The sequence below is a fragment of the Geotrypetes seraphini genome, chromosome 11, assembly GCF_902459505.1.
Source record: "Geotrypetes seraphini chromosome 11, aGeoSer1.1, whole genome shotgun sequence".
NCBI lineage: Eukaryota > Metazoa > Chordata > Amphibia > Gymnophiona > Dermophiidae > Geotrypetes > Geotrypetes seraphini.
This window is the reverse complement of record NC_047094.1, coordinates 14,388,474-14,403,605: the sequence shown is the minus strand read 5'-3', so window position 1 is coordinate 14,403,605 and position 15,132 is coordinate 14,388,474. Positions and strand designations below refer to the sequence as shown.

Below are 15,132 nucleotides of genomic sequence, written 5' to 3'. Positions count from 1 at the left end.
TCACTTTTATTACATACAGCAATGATTTCAATTTCTAGAGACACTTTTTCTTTCCTTAATTAAGGAAGGAAGTGATCAATTAAGACAGGTTATTTGACTGTTAACCCCCGTTATTGGTAACCAGGTTTCATTGCATACAACGGGCCCTGTGTTATATTAGCACGTTAGTGGTAAAAGAACTCATTTTACATTGATAACTACGCCCTTTAATTGCTGAGGGATCTGGGGTATTTGGGGCCTCCCATGACTAAGGGAATTATTCTAAATTAAATCATACACGTGTACTGCTAAAGTCAATTTCAGAGTGAAAATAGGATTAGTCGTCCCATTTTTGAAGTTCTGTTCAAATTCTGTTCAGTGCTAGCAACATCCAAGCAGAAAAGCGTCGTACATAAACATATTTATTTGGTACCTGAATCGTTATTGAGCACTTGGGAACTGATTATTGCTCTCTCTACTTGTAAGCAATCTTCTCTTGTAATTACACAACTAAGCAAAGTTCATCAATTTTAAGGTTGTCTGTCTTGAACATGCTGTTAAGATAAATGGCCTCAGATCAGGTTTGACTACAGAATAGTAAGTATAATACCAGCTTCATCAAAGAGCTCCTGTGAAGTAGGGGAAGGGGCTGTGTTGGAGCCCAAAGTCCTGTTGCTCCTTAGGCTGAAATGAAGCCCTGAGCTAATAAATTACTGTGGATTGTAAAAGTTTCTATGAGTAATTAGTTCAGCAAGAGGCCAGCGAATCAATCTGTTGAAAGTAGTACAGAAATGGAAAGTTGGGTTTTTAAAAATAATTTATTGTCAAATATATTTTATTGAGCAGCAAAAGGGAACAACAGTCAGAAACAAATAGGATGCAGCAATACAGCTCGATATTTCACATAAGACCCAGGGAACCCAACCCATCAACCCATCCCTCCCCCACCCCACTCTCACTGATGCCTAGCAAAGGGAAAAAAAAAAAAAAAAAATATATATATATATATATATATATATATATATTAGTTTCCAGGGATTAATAATTCAAGATGCGGCTACGGGCCAATGAAGACAAGGTGGTCCAGAAAGGCTCCCATATGCGCTGGAAAGCTCGTCCAGGTAAGGAAGAAATGTCTCGGATTCCTCTCCGCTCCCAAGAAAGTAAAGTTATCATGTGACTACGCCAGAGGGAATAGTCCGGTGCATCCGCCTCCATCCACTTAAGCAAAATGCATTTGACAGCGATCACTGCAGTCCAGCGAAGAGAGGCAGCAGCCCCAGGCCGACGGGGGTGGAAATGTAAAGAAGCACCCAATAACACCAAGGCAGATCGTTGAATAGTAATGTTCCGGGTGGTGTCTACAAAAAGAAAAACAGCGTCCCCAAATACTTGTATGGACGGACAAGACCAAAACATGTGGCCGAGACCTGCATCCGGAGCCCCACATTGCCGACAGTCCGCAGTCGAGCAGAGCCCCGCCAGGAAAGCTCGCCGAGGAGAGACATATAGGCGGAGAGTCAATTTGTAGTGCTGTTCCCACAAAACTGCATATTTGCTATACAAAGGTAACTTTTTGATTGCATTCAAAATTACATCATCAGAGAAGTCCATGTTTAAATCCCCCACCCAGGCATCCCGCAATCTGAGACAGTCAAGCATAGGGGATTCGTCTTTCAGATGTTAAAAATAATTTATATTTCGCATATCCTACAATTCCATGCGGATTACAAATTATTCAGGTACTCAAGCATTATTCCCTAACTGTCCCGGTGGGCTCCCACTCGGTAACTAATGTACCTGGGGCAATGGGGATTTAGTGACTTGCCCAGGGTCACAAGGAGCAGTGCAGGATTTGAACCCCCAACCTCAGGGATGCCAAGGCTGTAGCTCTAAACACTGCAGAACAAACAAAAAAATGGACCCTTTAGTCCCGCAGGCAATGCAAATAACAGCGAAAACAAAAGGATCTGTGGAGATGATGTTCAAGATCCACATCAAATATATCTAGGACCTAAACCCTAGAGAGGTATGGACCCAACACGGGCCGTGTTTTGACAATGATGTCTTCCTCAAGGGTCCCTAAAAGTCTTGATATTAAAGCACGTGGATTAAACACTGAAAACAATATCGAGTGTAACTCTGCGCGGATGAGGATTCCTCAATAGCGAAAAAGCCACAGATCCTTTTGTTTTCGCTCTAACCACTGCACCACACACTCCCACCTATGTTTTATTTGCATAAAGGGCTCCTTTTACAAAGCCGCGCTAGCAGGGTTAACGCGCGTGACTTTTCATCACGCGCTAACCCCCGCGCTGGCCAAAAACTACCACCTGCTCAAGAGGAGGTGGTAGCGGCTAGCGCGTCCGGCGGTTTAGCACGCTCTATTACGTGTGTTAAACCGCTAGCGTGCCTTTGTAAAAGGAGCCCTAAATGTTTAGAACACTATCTTTTATTCCTATATGGGTGCGCAAACCCATATATAATCTAATATTTCACCTAAGTGCTGTTCTGTAAATATCCGCCTTTCTTGCATTTTGCATTTCTGCAAGGGGGTGGGTTATGGGTAGGACTCCCACATACATACCAGCATCACTGCCACGTTGAACTGTTTCCAATTACACCAGCTCTATGGTCGGTAAGTGCAGGCACCTAAGTATTAAGGGACTGATATCAGGTTACACCTGTATTCTGTAATGGATCCAAGACGCCTTGATTCCATTATTGAAAAGGTGTCCATTCATGATGAATGTGGACAGTATCTATGTATAATTCGAATAAACGAAAAACTGAAGGTCCGAAGACATTGAGTTTCCACAGTCTTGTTTGTTTGGAACTGCTCTTTTGGGTCATCTTGTTTTGTTGTGCCTGGTTTACAATATCTCAAGTGAAAGGTTTCTAGATTATATTTGTACAACATATGGACCTATTGGGCTGCTTAAGGTGCCTTGTTATAAAATTACCCTGATTGTAGACTTGTTTTTACCCTGATTGGAAGATTTGCATTCTGATTAGTGATATGCTCTCGTTTTTAAAGGACAGAGACATAGTATATGAAACAAAAATGATCAAGAAACATGTTACCAAAAACTCCACTGGCTGCCCCTTGAATCAAGAGTGCTGTTCAAATTTGCCTGTCTCTGTTTCTTGGTTCGGCCCCCAAGTACTTGGTTCCCCATTTTAACTTAGATTGTTCATCCAGACCCACACGCAGAGTCCAACTGTTTAACCCTTTCAGGACCATAAGGATCGTAGGCCAATTTTTGTGGTTTTGACGACATTTTTATGGTAAAAAGGGCTTGCAGATGCCAAAAAATTGATTTTTTTTGTGAAATATCATTATTTTTTTTTTTTTTAAATCAAACTTCTGGCTTATGGACAGTGTGGCAAGTGAATCTTCTCGTCAATCTGGCAACGACGCTAATGAATGAATGTCGGAACCAGTTTGTTTACATAAAGGCAGTATCCTATGGAATCCGTACATATCAAATTTAGAACTGTAGACTATCCCAATCAAAATTTATAGGATTTTAAAGTTATAGGACAAATATGTCCCTTGGTCCTGAAAGGGTTAACCATCCAACACTAAAGGCCTGCCGTTACAAAAGATACCTGAACAGAACACTTGCCTTCCAAGCAGGTCAACTGAACGATTGTCTGAGTAACATTATCACGCACTCCTCATCCTACCTAGTAAAAACAAACTTGTTTAATCGATTTGTAACCTAAGACCTCTTAAACCTTATCTCTTCAACTCTCACCGAATTGTTTCCCTAGATCTCTTAGGCCTTACCTCTGTATCCTGCTCACCTGTATTTTGATGACTTTACATTGTAACTATATTCGCTGATTGTCCAGCTCTTCTTATTGTAAACCGCCTCGAACTACTTCGGCTTTGGCAGTATATAAGAATAAAATTATTATTATTTATACCTCTCGAATATTGATGATTCTGAATACTAAGTTGTCAATGTAACAGATTCATTTCCCAGCAAGTGATCAAAGAATTGTTATTTGTTGAGATATGAAGTCGCAATTTCAGAATGTTGAAGTCATAAAATGTTTTTTTTTTTCTCAACAGAGCCATAACCTTAGATAATCAGCTGGTGGTCCTTGCTACAACCACCACAGATGCAGGACGTTACTATGTTCAAGCAGTCAATGAAAAGAATGGAGAAAACAAGACAAGTCCATTCATCTACCTGAACATTGCAAGTGAGTACTAAAAGACCACATTGCGTTTTCCAATTTAGAGGAGTTACTGCATTCCAGGGCCTCACTACCCTTCGCTTACTTAGGAAAACCTGGCATGGATTCCGTGATGGGAATTAGGATTACTTAACTGTGCAAGGTGTAGGCATATTGGGAGTAAGTCTATAACAGGGGTCTCAAAGTCCCTCCTCAAGGGCTGCAATCCAGTCGGGTTTTCAGGATTTCCCCAATGAATATGCATGAGATCTATGTGCATGCACTGCTTTCAATGCATATTCATTGGGGAAATTCTGAAAACACGACTGGATTGCAGCCCTCATGGAGGGACTTTGAGATCTCTGGTCTATAACTAATTACAGGGTCCCGCAAACTTTGTCGAGCTGCAGCACACTAAACGTCCAAATATCAGGCGAACAGCCGTATTCTGCACTACACTTCTCCCTCATGATTCTTGGGGGATAGGGGCAGAGCCGGACCGCGAATGGCGAAAAACCGCAAATATCCGGCTCTGACCCACCCCCACCTCCCTTCCACCTTCCCCTGGCATCCCGGCCTTACCTGGTGGTCTAGCTGGTTTTTGGGGCAGGAGCGATCTTCCTATGCTCCTGCCCCATGCGGATAGCCATTAAGAAATGGCTGTGGGGAGTTCACGTAGTCTCTCGAGAGACTACAGGAACTCCCCACAGCTGTTTCCTAATGGCTATCTGCACGGGGCAGGAGCGTAGGAAGATCGCTCCTGCCCCGAAAACCAGCTAGACCACCAGGTAAGGCCGGGATGCCGGGGGGGGGGGAGACAAAAATATGGGTTTTTTCCCCTCCTCCCACCCCCCCAAAAAAAATTGCGATTATGTGAAATCGCGAGTAAGGAAACTGCGAATGGGGAGGGGGAAGTGTATTCTTAGTTTTCTCACAACTTTCTTTCGTGCGCTCAAGTAGACAATATTACAGTAGTCCAATATGGATAAAACCAATGCCTGCACCAACAGTCTAAAGGATAAAAAATCAAAATAATTTTTGATGGGCTTTAATTTCCATAATGTAAAAAAGCACTTTTTCACCACCAAATTTGTGTGTTCTACCAAAGTTAAATGGGAGTCCAAAGTGACTCCCAGTATTTTTATACATTACATTACAAGAGGTTGAGTCAGTTACAATGGATCAGTACAGTTATTATACAGTTAGGTCATAGTTACAAGTTTGGTAGATCATCTTTGGCTCATCATTATGTCCTAGCAGTTTTTATAATTACCATTATAGATACTTCCGGGTTGGAGAAGGGAGGTTAAAATAAAACATCAAAGCAAAATAACAATAGGAATAGTGACACTGTATTTGGCCGCCTTTGCTGTTAAGGGAAAAGCATATGGGTATGACAGTGTCAATCAACACAATACATATTAAAGCATCTCAACTGGATTCCAGTACATTTTCGTATAAAATAGGTGATGAAATTGATATATCAGGGGATTTATGGTAAATTTCGGAGCTATTTTAAGGAAATTTTATTTATGTATTAGCCAAGATGCATGTTGAGATCCGAAAAGCAGATGTTAGATGAGGGAAGACGAGAAATTAAATCGACCTTCTCAGTGGCGGGGCCAGCAATGTGGGAAGCCCTACCGTGGAATTTCAGATCCTGGGCTAATGTTCTGATGTTTAGAAAATGGTTGAAAACCTGTTTTTTTGATATTCATTCTTCAAAATTGTTAAGTAGACAAAGACTAACTCAAAATAAACACTAACCAAAATCCAGTGAGGTGGATTCTATTGACTGTGGGGTGTCAGATTGACCACATCAGCAGGTCTGTCAATTCCTCATTCATCCCCTACAGACAGTATTTTTTTATATAACTTTTTTATATGCTTTTTATATATATATATTTTCTTTTTTATAAACTTTCATTTTTGACGTTTTTCTTAATAAATTAAGTAATAAGATAAATATTAAAGGTGACTTAGCTTCTTTCTGTGAGTATGTGAGTCATACTGGTTGGATATACTTTCTCCAACGTTATACATAGAACACTCCCCTCTGCCAACGCGTTTCGCCGGTCTTTCTCAAGGCATGGGGTTCTGATGCATAAAATGTACCTAGTTTGCGTGTCAACGGCATCAAAAAAAGGTACGCAAACTAGGTACATTTTATGCATCAGAACCCCATGCCTTGAGAAAGACCGGCGAAACGCGTTGGCAGAGGGGAGTGTTCTATGTATAACGTTGGAGAAAGTATATCCAACCAGTATGACTCACATACTCACAGAAAGAAGCTAAGTCACCTTTAATATTTATCTTATTACTTAATTTATTAAGAAAAACGTCAAAAATGAAAGTTTATAAAAAAGAAAATATATATATATAAAAAGCATATAAAAAAGTTATATAAAAAAATACTGTCTGTAGGGGATGAATGAGGAATTGACAGACCTGCTGATGTGGTCAATCTGACACCCCACAGTCAATAGAATCCACCTCACTGGATTTTGGTTAGTGTTTATTTTTATTTTTTTTTTTTATATTCAGGCATTTCATTTCATTGAAGCTTGCTTATCTTAAGAGAATTTTCTGTATGGTATTGGGGATTCAATGATGTAAAGGGAAGATCATTTTAATTAAGTAGTCTTTGTTCATTCTGATTATGTATTTATTGTTGGTTTTAAGCAGTTAATAAATATTTTAAATAGATATTTACCCAATGAATATTGAAATTTCCCATTAAGTCATCAAATCTGTTATTCTTCCTAATTTCAGTTATTGTTTCCTGTCTAAGTAGACCTGTCTTAGTTTAGACCTAATGCTTTACTCTTCCTGTGCTCCACTCAGAGTAGCCCCGAAATAAGCATATCCATGTTATGTCGATCAAATGTACTTTCCTAAGTGCCACTTTATTTGTGTATATTGTCATATACATGTCAAAATGCTTTTATAAAATTTTAAAAGATTTCAGATTGTATTTTGTTTCCTGGTACTAGATCTTCCAGCTTAACATTTTATGAAACATAGATCTAATCTAATTATATGATCACCATATGATCATTGGATCTGAGTACAGATGAGTCTATTAGCTTATGGCAGGGCTGCCCAAGTCCGGTCCTCGAGATCTACTGGCAGGCCAGATTTTCAGGATATCCACAATGAATATGCATGAGAGAGATTTGCATACCAAGAAGGCAGTGCAGGCAAATCTCTCTCATGCATATTCATTGTGGATATCCTGAAAACCTGGCCTGGCAGTAGATCTCGAGGACCGGACTTGGGCAGCCCTGGCTTATGGTTTAGATACAGTACAGGTAACAAACACATTAAGGGCTCCTTTCACTAAGGTGTGCCTGCGATTTTAGCGCAAGGAGCAGATTAGCGCACGCTAACCTCGCGCTACGCAGCTAGAACTAACAGCAGCTCAATGCTGGCGTTAGCGTCTAGCCATGCACGCTGTTCCGCGCGTTAATGCCCTAACGCACCTTAGTAAAAGGAGCCCTAAGAAATGATTGGTCAAGAAAGTTAAAGTGTCTACTAAGAAGATGGTTCCAGCAATGTAATCATAAAATTATGGAGGCTTTGGAATTGTATAGAACTTAGAAAATATCTAAGAAGCACCCAAAATAGAAACTTCTCTCAATTTTAATCACAAGGAATTGTAAGAAACCTAAATGAACACCAACTGACTTAGTGATTGCAGTCTCAAATGAAATAAGAAGGTCTCAGTATGTGTGAACAAAAGTGAATGGCCCTGAAATGAGAGTTAGGTTCAAAAGACATTGCTATTATTGGAGTTTAAGAAAACTGATTGCAATAAACTTGAGGAATAGGAAACTACTTTTGGAGATGGTAAAAATGGCTGTTCCTCAGTTCACATTGTGATAACAAAAATGTCTTGAAACAAATATATTTTTTTAAAAAACCCAACATACAGGTAATCTATTACTACACATCACCGGGGAGAGCAAGATAGCAAAGAAAGAGGAAAACAGTACTACATTTATATTATTAGTGTGTGAATATCTTCTTTAGAGCATTATTACACATTACCAGGCCTCTTAGTATCAAAACAATCACCAGATTTTGGGGTTTTAAAAAAAATACACTTTATTGACAGTGGAAGAGCACAAACAGTAATATCACACACCTTGTATGCAAAAACCCAGGATTGCTCTTGAAAGAATTTTTCCAGGAGTTTCGGATCAGCAAAGCTGTCTTTCTGACCCTATAAGTGATATGTTTGAAGTCTACAAAATCCTAAGTGATGTAGAATGGGTAGAAGTGAATTGATTGTTTACTCCATCAAAAATTTCAAAGACTAGGGGGACACTCAATGAAGTTACAGGGAGATACTTGTAAAACCAATAGGAGGAAATATTTCTTCACTCAGAGAATAGTTAAGCTCTAGAATGCATTGCTAAAGGATATGGTAACAGCTGGTTTAAAAAAAGGTTTGGACAAGTTCCTGGAGGAAAAGTCTATATTCTGCTATTGAGACAGACATGGGGGAAGACTCTGCTTGCCCTGGGATTGATAGCATGGAATGTTGCTACTGTTTCTGTTTTTGCCAGGTACTGTGGCCTGGATTGGCTGCTGTAGAAACAAGATATTGGACTAGATCAGTGGTCTCAATCTCGGGGCCCAGGTACTATTTTGAGGCCCTCGATATGTTTATCATAATCACAAAAGTAAAATAAAACAGTTTCTTGATCTTATGTCTCTTTAGCTATAAATGACAATATTATTATTAAGACTTGGCCAAAAGGAAAGATTTATAAACTATAAAGAGTTTTACCTCATGCAAAATTGATATTGCTTTAATAAGACATTAGCTATTTTTTCCTGAAGCCCTCCAAGTACCTACAAATCCCAAATGTGGCCCTGCAAAGGGTTTGAGTTGGAGACCACTGGACTAGATGGACCATTTTTCTGACTCAGGATGGCTGTTCTTATGCTATTGAGATAGACTCGGGAGAAGTCACTGCTTGCCCTGGGATCACTAGCATGAAATCTTGCTACCCTTTGGGGATTCCACATGTAATGCTACTGCTATTTGGGTTTCTAAAGGTCGCAAAAAAAAAACAAAGAAGGAAGCTGTCTAATATATCAAATACTCCAAAAAAGTAAGAACAGGGTAGATGGTCTCAAAAAACAAAATAACAGAAAAACTCTAAACATGAGGGTTCCAATATAATGCTAACATATGTTTTCATGTAAAGAACACATTATCATTCAACCCCTAAAAATTAGGACTTGTCTGTTGTTAAAAGATCATCAGTTAGTTCAGGTCCCGCTCTGAAGATCCAAGTCTCAAATCATCTGAATCTCAGCCCTCAACCATCAAAAAGTCTTAAACAGGGCAGCACAATGGTAGTTTGGTATCAAAACCCCAAATTAGCAAAACTACCACAAACAGTTTATTGGGAATTAAAAGAGCAAACATTCAAAACTGGCCGGAGCTTTTCCTTCTATCTGGCAAACAGTTCATCTCATCTATGAAGACTTCAACGCTGGTTATCTGCACACTCCTGAAGCTCACCAATCGGGTGTTTTGGTCACTAAAGCCTGGTTCATCAATCTAATCTAATCTAAACTAAACCTTAAGTTTATATACCGCATCATCTCCATGAGAATGGAGCTCGACACGGTTTACAAGAACTTAAAATAGTGGGTAGAGAAGAAGAAAAAGGATTACATGAACTTATGTGTAGAAGGGGGGAGAGAAAGGGGGGAAGGATAGAGCTACAATTTGCTGAAAAGCCAGGTTTTCAGTTGTTTGCGGAATAACTGAAGGGAGCTCAGGTTCCGCAGCGGGGTGGTGAGGTCGTTCCAAAGACCTGTGATTTTGAAGAGAAGGGATTTTCCCAGTTTGCCTGAATAGTGGATGCCGCGTAGAGAGGGGAAGGCTAGTTTAAGCCTTTGGGCAGTTCTGGAGGAGTCGGGACTGGAGGAGTTGAAAGACAGTGGGATAAGAGGAGGCAGTAACAATCTCAAAATCTGATGTAGAAAATCCCAACTTCTGCTCCACAATACTGGCAACATGCCAAAATGTACTTGTGACATGGATTAGCCACTGTTGGAAGCAGGATTCTGGGCTAGATAGACCATTGGTCTGACCCAGTAGTGTCTCAGATCTCAGGGAGAGAAATGCCTTCCCATCTGGGAAAATTTGAATCTTTTGACCCCAAAATAAGTGATTCTTGTTCTTAAAATATTCCTTTTAGATTTCTTGATGCTTTATTTATTGGCTCAAAAATTAGAGAATTTCCTGATTTAGCTAGAATTATACAAATGTGGCTCTTGTTGGCCTTTCATTCTAGGGTTTTAGCCCTGTGTACTGAACTTGTTTTGCATTTTCCATGTATTTGTTTTCAGGATAATCATTTTCCATTTTTTTTAATCCTAATCAATTGGATGATTTTCTTATGACTAGAGAGGATGGTAATGTAATTGTATAACAGGGGTCTCAAAGTCCCTCCTTGAGGGTCGCAATCCGGTTGGGTTTTCAGGATTTCCCCAATGAATATGCATTGAAAGCAGGCCATGCACATAGATCTCATGCATATTCATTGGGGAAATCCTGAAAACCCGACTGGAATACGGCTCTCGAGGACCGGAGTTCCCTACCCCTGCTGTAAGGGATGGCTTGGGGGGGGGGGGGGAGTTGATTCTGAATAATCTCTAAGTTTTAAAATATTCCCTCTGTTTATTAGATAAATCTTGGATCCATTATTTCACTTGTGGACGATTTAATAATATATATTGTATATATATTTTTCCTTTTCTTTTTGTATTTTGGAATTGTTATTATTTCTGTATATCTCTATAAATTGGTGATATGTTAAATTTGAAATGCAATAAAAAAAATTATATATATTCCTTCAAAACCCGCAACTTATTCTTTAAAAAAAGCTAAATTTAGTACTAAGGTAGCCCTTGAGCAAATATCATTAGAATTTTCCAAAATTCTGTCGAAATATCAAAAACACCCTCCATCTCATTTACAACATGTGCCTTCACAGGAGCATAATACAAATTGGAAACAATAATTTATTTTGACATGGAGAGGTTCAGGATCTCATTTAAAGTAATTGAGTTATAGGAAAATTGAGAAAACATTCTAAAAATTCTAAGACAGTTCTATTTCTGGTGAAGAAAACATTCTTTATTAGCTAAAGCCCTGATGAATAATGGCTCCAAGGTAGTCGGTGTCGATTCTTTCTTTTGGAAGTGCCACTGTACTTTCTGAATAAAGGAGCACAGCTGAGAGACTGTTCAACAATGTCATTTAATCCTCAGAGTTCATAAGAGCTCTGAATAATAAATGCCAAAAAAGACATTAATAGAGAATAAATAGTAATCTTCTGGAACAGGGTCAGTTGTTTAGGGTGATAGCTATCAAGCTGCATTACAGCTATACCAAGCTTTATTTGCTCTAACACAGGTTTCAGTGTTAGTTAAGTCACTGGGGAGTACATACCAATGAGGTGAAAAACATGCAAATGTATATAAAGCAGGTCATTAGTATGGATAGTATCCATAATATGGATTTGCAAGCCATGTTATAACTGAAAAAATTAAGCTCAACAAAAAGCTGGGGTTATTTTGACATCCTGGGAACATTGGACCACAGAGCAGCAATCCAGTGAGGTGGCCCAGTGCTCCCAGCTGCATCTTAAAGGGGCCAGTGATAGCTCTAAAAAGCTTCCCCTTCCTTCTTGGATGACAGCACCAGACCCCCAAGCATAGGAAGCAGAGAGTGCGGATAAATGGACAATAATCGGACTGGAAGAGCATCACCAGTGGGGTGCCACAGGGCTCGGTGCTTGGACCCATGCTCTTCAACATCTTTATAAATGATCTGGACATAGGTACGACGAGCAAGGTGATTAAATTTGAGGACGATATGAAGTTATTCAGAGGAGTGAAGACGCGAAGATCTGTAACTGTGACATAATAAGGCTTGAGGAATGGGCATCGACATGGCAGATGAGGTTCAACGTGGATAAGTGTAAAGTGATGCGTGTCAGTAACAAAAATCTCATGCACGAATACAGGATGTCCGAGGCGGTACTTGGAGAGATCTCCCAGGAAAGGGACTTGGGAGTTCTGATCGACAAGTTGATGAAGCCATCCACACAATGTGCGGCAGCAGCGAAAAGGGCGAGCAGAATGCTAGGAATGGCAGACTGGATGGACCATTCGGGTCTTTATCTGCTGTCATCTACTATGTTACTATGTAATGATAAAGAAGGGGATCACGAACAGATCGGAGAAGGTTATCATGCCACTGTACCGGGCCATGGTGCGCCCTCACCTGGACTACTGCATCCAGCACTGGTCGCCGTACATGAAGAAGGACACGGTACTACTCAGAAGGGTCCAGAGAAGAGCGGCTAAGATGGCTAAGGGGTTGGAGGAGCTGCCATACAGCGAAAGATTAGAGAAACTGGGCCTCTTCTCCCTCGAACAGAGGAGATTGAGAGGGGACATGATTGAAACAGTCAAGGTACTGAAGGGAATAGACTTAGTAGATAAGGATAGGTTGTTCACCCTCTCCAAAGTAGGGAGAATGAGAGGGCATTCTCTAAAGTTGAAAGGGGATAGATTCCGTAGAGAAGTAAGGAAGTTACAGGGAGATACCATAAGAGAGTGGTAGAAAACTGGAACGCTCTTCCGGAGTCTGTCATAGGGGAAAACACCCTCCAGGTATTCAAGACAAAGTTAGACAAGTTCCTGCTGAACAAGAAAGTACGCTGGTAGGGCTAGTCTCAGTTAGGGCGCTGGTCTTTGACCAGAGGGCCGCCGCGTTAGCAGATTGCTGGGCACGATAGACCACTGGTCTGACCCAGGAGCGGCAATTGTTCTTATGTTCTTTTTTTTAATTATTATTATTTATTCAATTTATAAATATACAATAACAGTATATTATAAAGGAAAAGGAGAAATTGCACATAGTTAAACAAGAAATAAAATAAAATATATTCCCTAAGGATTAAACAATCTCTCTAACAGTTAGTCCACAATTTAGGAGAAGCAATACATATTCCATCACGGGATCTGATAGATATCAAGGTAATATACAGATGAAGCAAATCAATAGTGCAGTGTACATCTTCTAAGTTATTAAGGACTAAGTCCGCATGGAGGTACTGGGAGGAATTACTCCTTTTCCCTCAAGGAAAAACCATAACTGAGGAAGGGTATAAGAATGTTGATCCAAAAAGATCAAACATTTACAGGGGTATCTAAGTTGAAATTTAGCACCCAAAGACAGTACGGATTGTCTCAATTGGAGGAACCCTTTCCTTCTAGTTTGCGTTATCTTTGAAATGTCTGGGAACATATAAATCTTAGAGTCCATAAAGGTCACCTCTTTAAGCCTAAAAAAAGCCTAAGAAGTGCCTCTTTATCTTGTTGAAAGACAAAAGTCACCAGAAGTGTAGAATATGAGATGGGTTCATCCACTGAGGTTTCCAATATTCTTGTTAAGTCCATTACATTCGCCGAATCAGGTAACGCCTCAGGTTGTGAAACCTTCTTAGATATTGGAAGGAAATATATCTTATGTAGAGGTGGAAGGCCAGACTCAGGGTATTTAAACACTTCCTTTAGCAATTTATTAAATAGGTCTCTAGGAGGTATTGCCAGAACTTTAGGAAAGTTAAGTATTCTTAAATTAAGCATTTTAGTATAATTTTCCATATTTTCGACTTTCCTTACTAGCAATAGTCTATCTTACATTAAGGAAACTTGAGATTTTTGTATCCCTTGAACCTGTTGGTCCAAGGAATCCATTCTTACCCTCTGAGTCTTCATTCCTTCCTGAAGTTCTTCAATCTTTTTTCCATGGTCTTTAACTAGAGGTAGAGTTCCTGCACACAACTGGTACAAGGAGTCTAAAGCCTTCCAGATAGATTCCAGCGTGAACTCTGGGGGAATTGCTGGAATCTGTCCTCCCTCTGGAAAAGGCAAGTCTGCCCTCTCCTCATGCTGCCACATGTAAATCCAGCTGGAAAGCCCTCCAGCTCAGAAAGGGAAGTGGCTTCCTGTCCCTTCTGAGCCATTGTAGTTCCCCTTTCTCATGGCTGCTGGGGAGGGACAAGTCCTGCTGGGCTAAGTGAAACCAAGTCTCGAGACCTCCCTCCGACTCAGCATAGCCGGTTCGCCCTGGGGCAAAGACGTGAGGAAGCCATCCATTGTCCCCCGTTGTCACGAGGTGAGTTTCGGTTGCCGGGCTGTGGCAGCCGCTCTCCCCCTCCTTTTGTGCATCGGGAAAACCTCGATCACAAGTGTTCAGGCAACTTTCTAGCTGCAGGACAGATTGTCGGCATCCTCACTACACCATGGCCATCTTGCTTCCCCCCCCCCCCCCCGAGTGTTCTTAATCATATCCTTTCCATCCTGTAGACCAGTGGTCTCAAACTCGCGGCCCGGGGGTCACATGCGGTCCGCCAGGTACTATTTTGAGGCCCTCAGTATGTTTATCTTAATCACAAAAGTAAAATAAAACAGTTTCTTCATCATATGTCTCTTTAGCTATAAAGTACAATATTATTATTAGGACTTAGCCAAAAGGAAAGATTGATAAACCATAAAGAGTTTTACCTCATGTCTTTAATAAGACATTAACTATTTTTTCTGAGGCTCTCCAAGTACCTACAAATCCAAAATGTGGCCCTGCAAAGGTGTTGAGTTTGAGACCACTGCTGTAGACAATCATCCCATCAAAACTCCACCAACCAAGAGGAAACCCCCCCATCTGACCCTCCCTCCTAACACCCCCAAAATCAAGTCCTCTCCAACTGGAAGGCCCCCTAGGAGCAACACTAAGGGGTTGCTGGCACCATTTTGAATGTGGTATTGATGAGCACGGACCCAAAGCTCCTGTGGGTACCAGAAATGGTAACTTATCTACTGTAGTTCTACATGCTTCTCTGTAAGCCTGTTTTATTTTTGGGGAAA

At 40.5% G+C, this 15,132-nt stretch overlaps 1 protein-coding gene across 1 annotated transcript in view; it reads left to right on the top strand.

The window, feature by feature from the left end:
* The window catches only part of SDK1 (sidekick cell adhesion molecule 1), a 1,012,418-nt gene that overhangs the window by 461,433 nt on the left and 535,853 nt on the right, over positions 1–15,132 (top strand). The window contains exon 5 of the mRNA XM_033963079.1: positions 4,061–4,194. Within this exon, the coding sequence (XP_033818970.1) occupies positions 4,061–4,194 (134 nt within the window). The remainder of the gene's footprint in view (positions 1–4,060; positions 4,195–15,132) is intronic.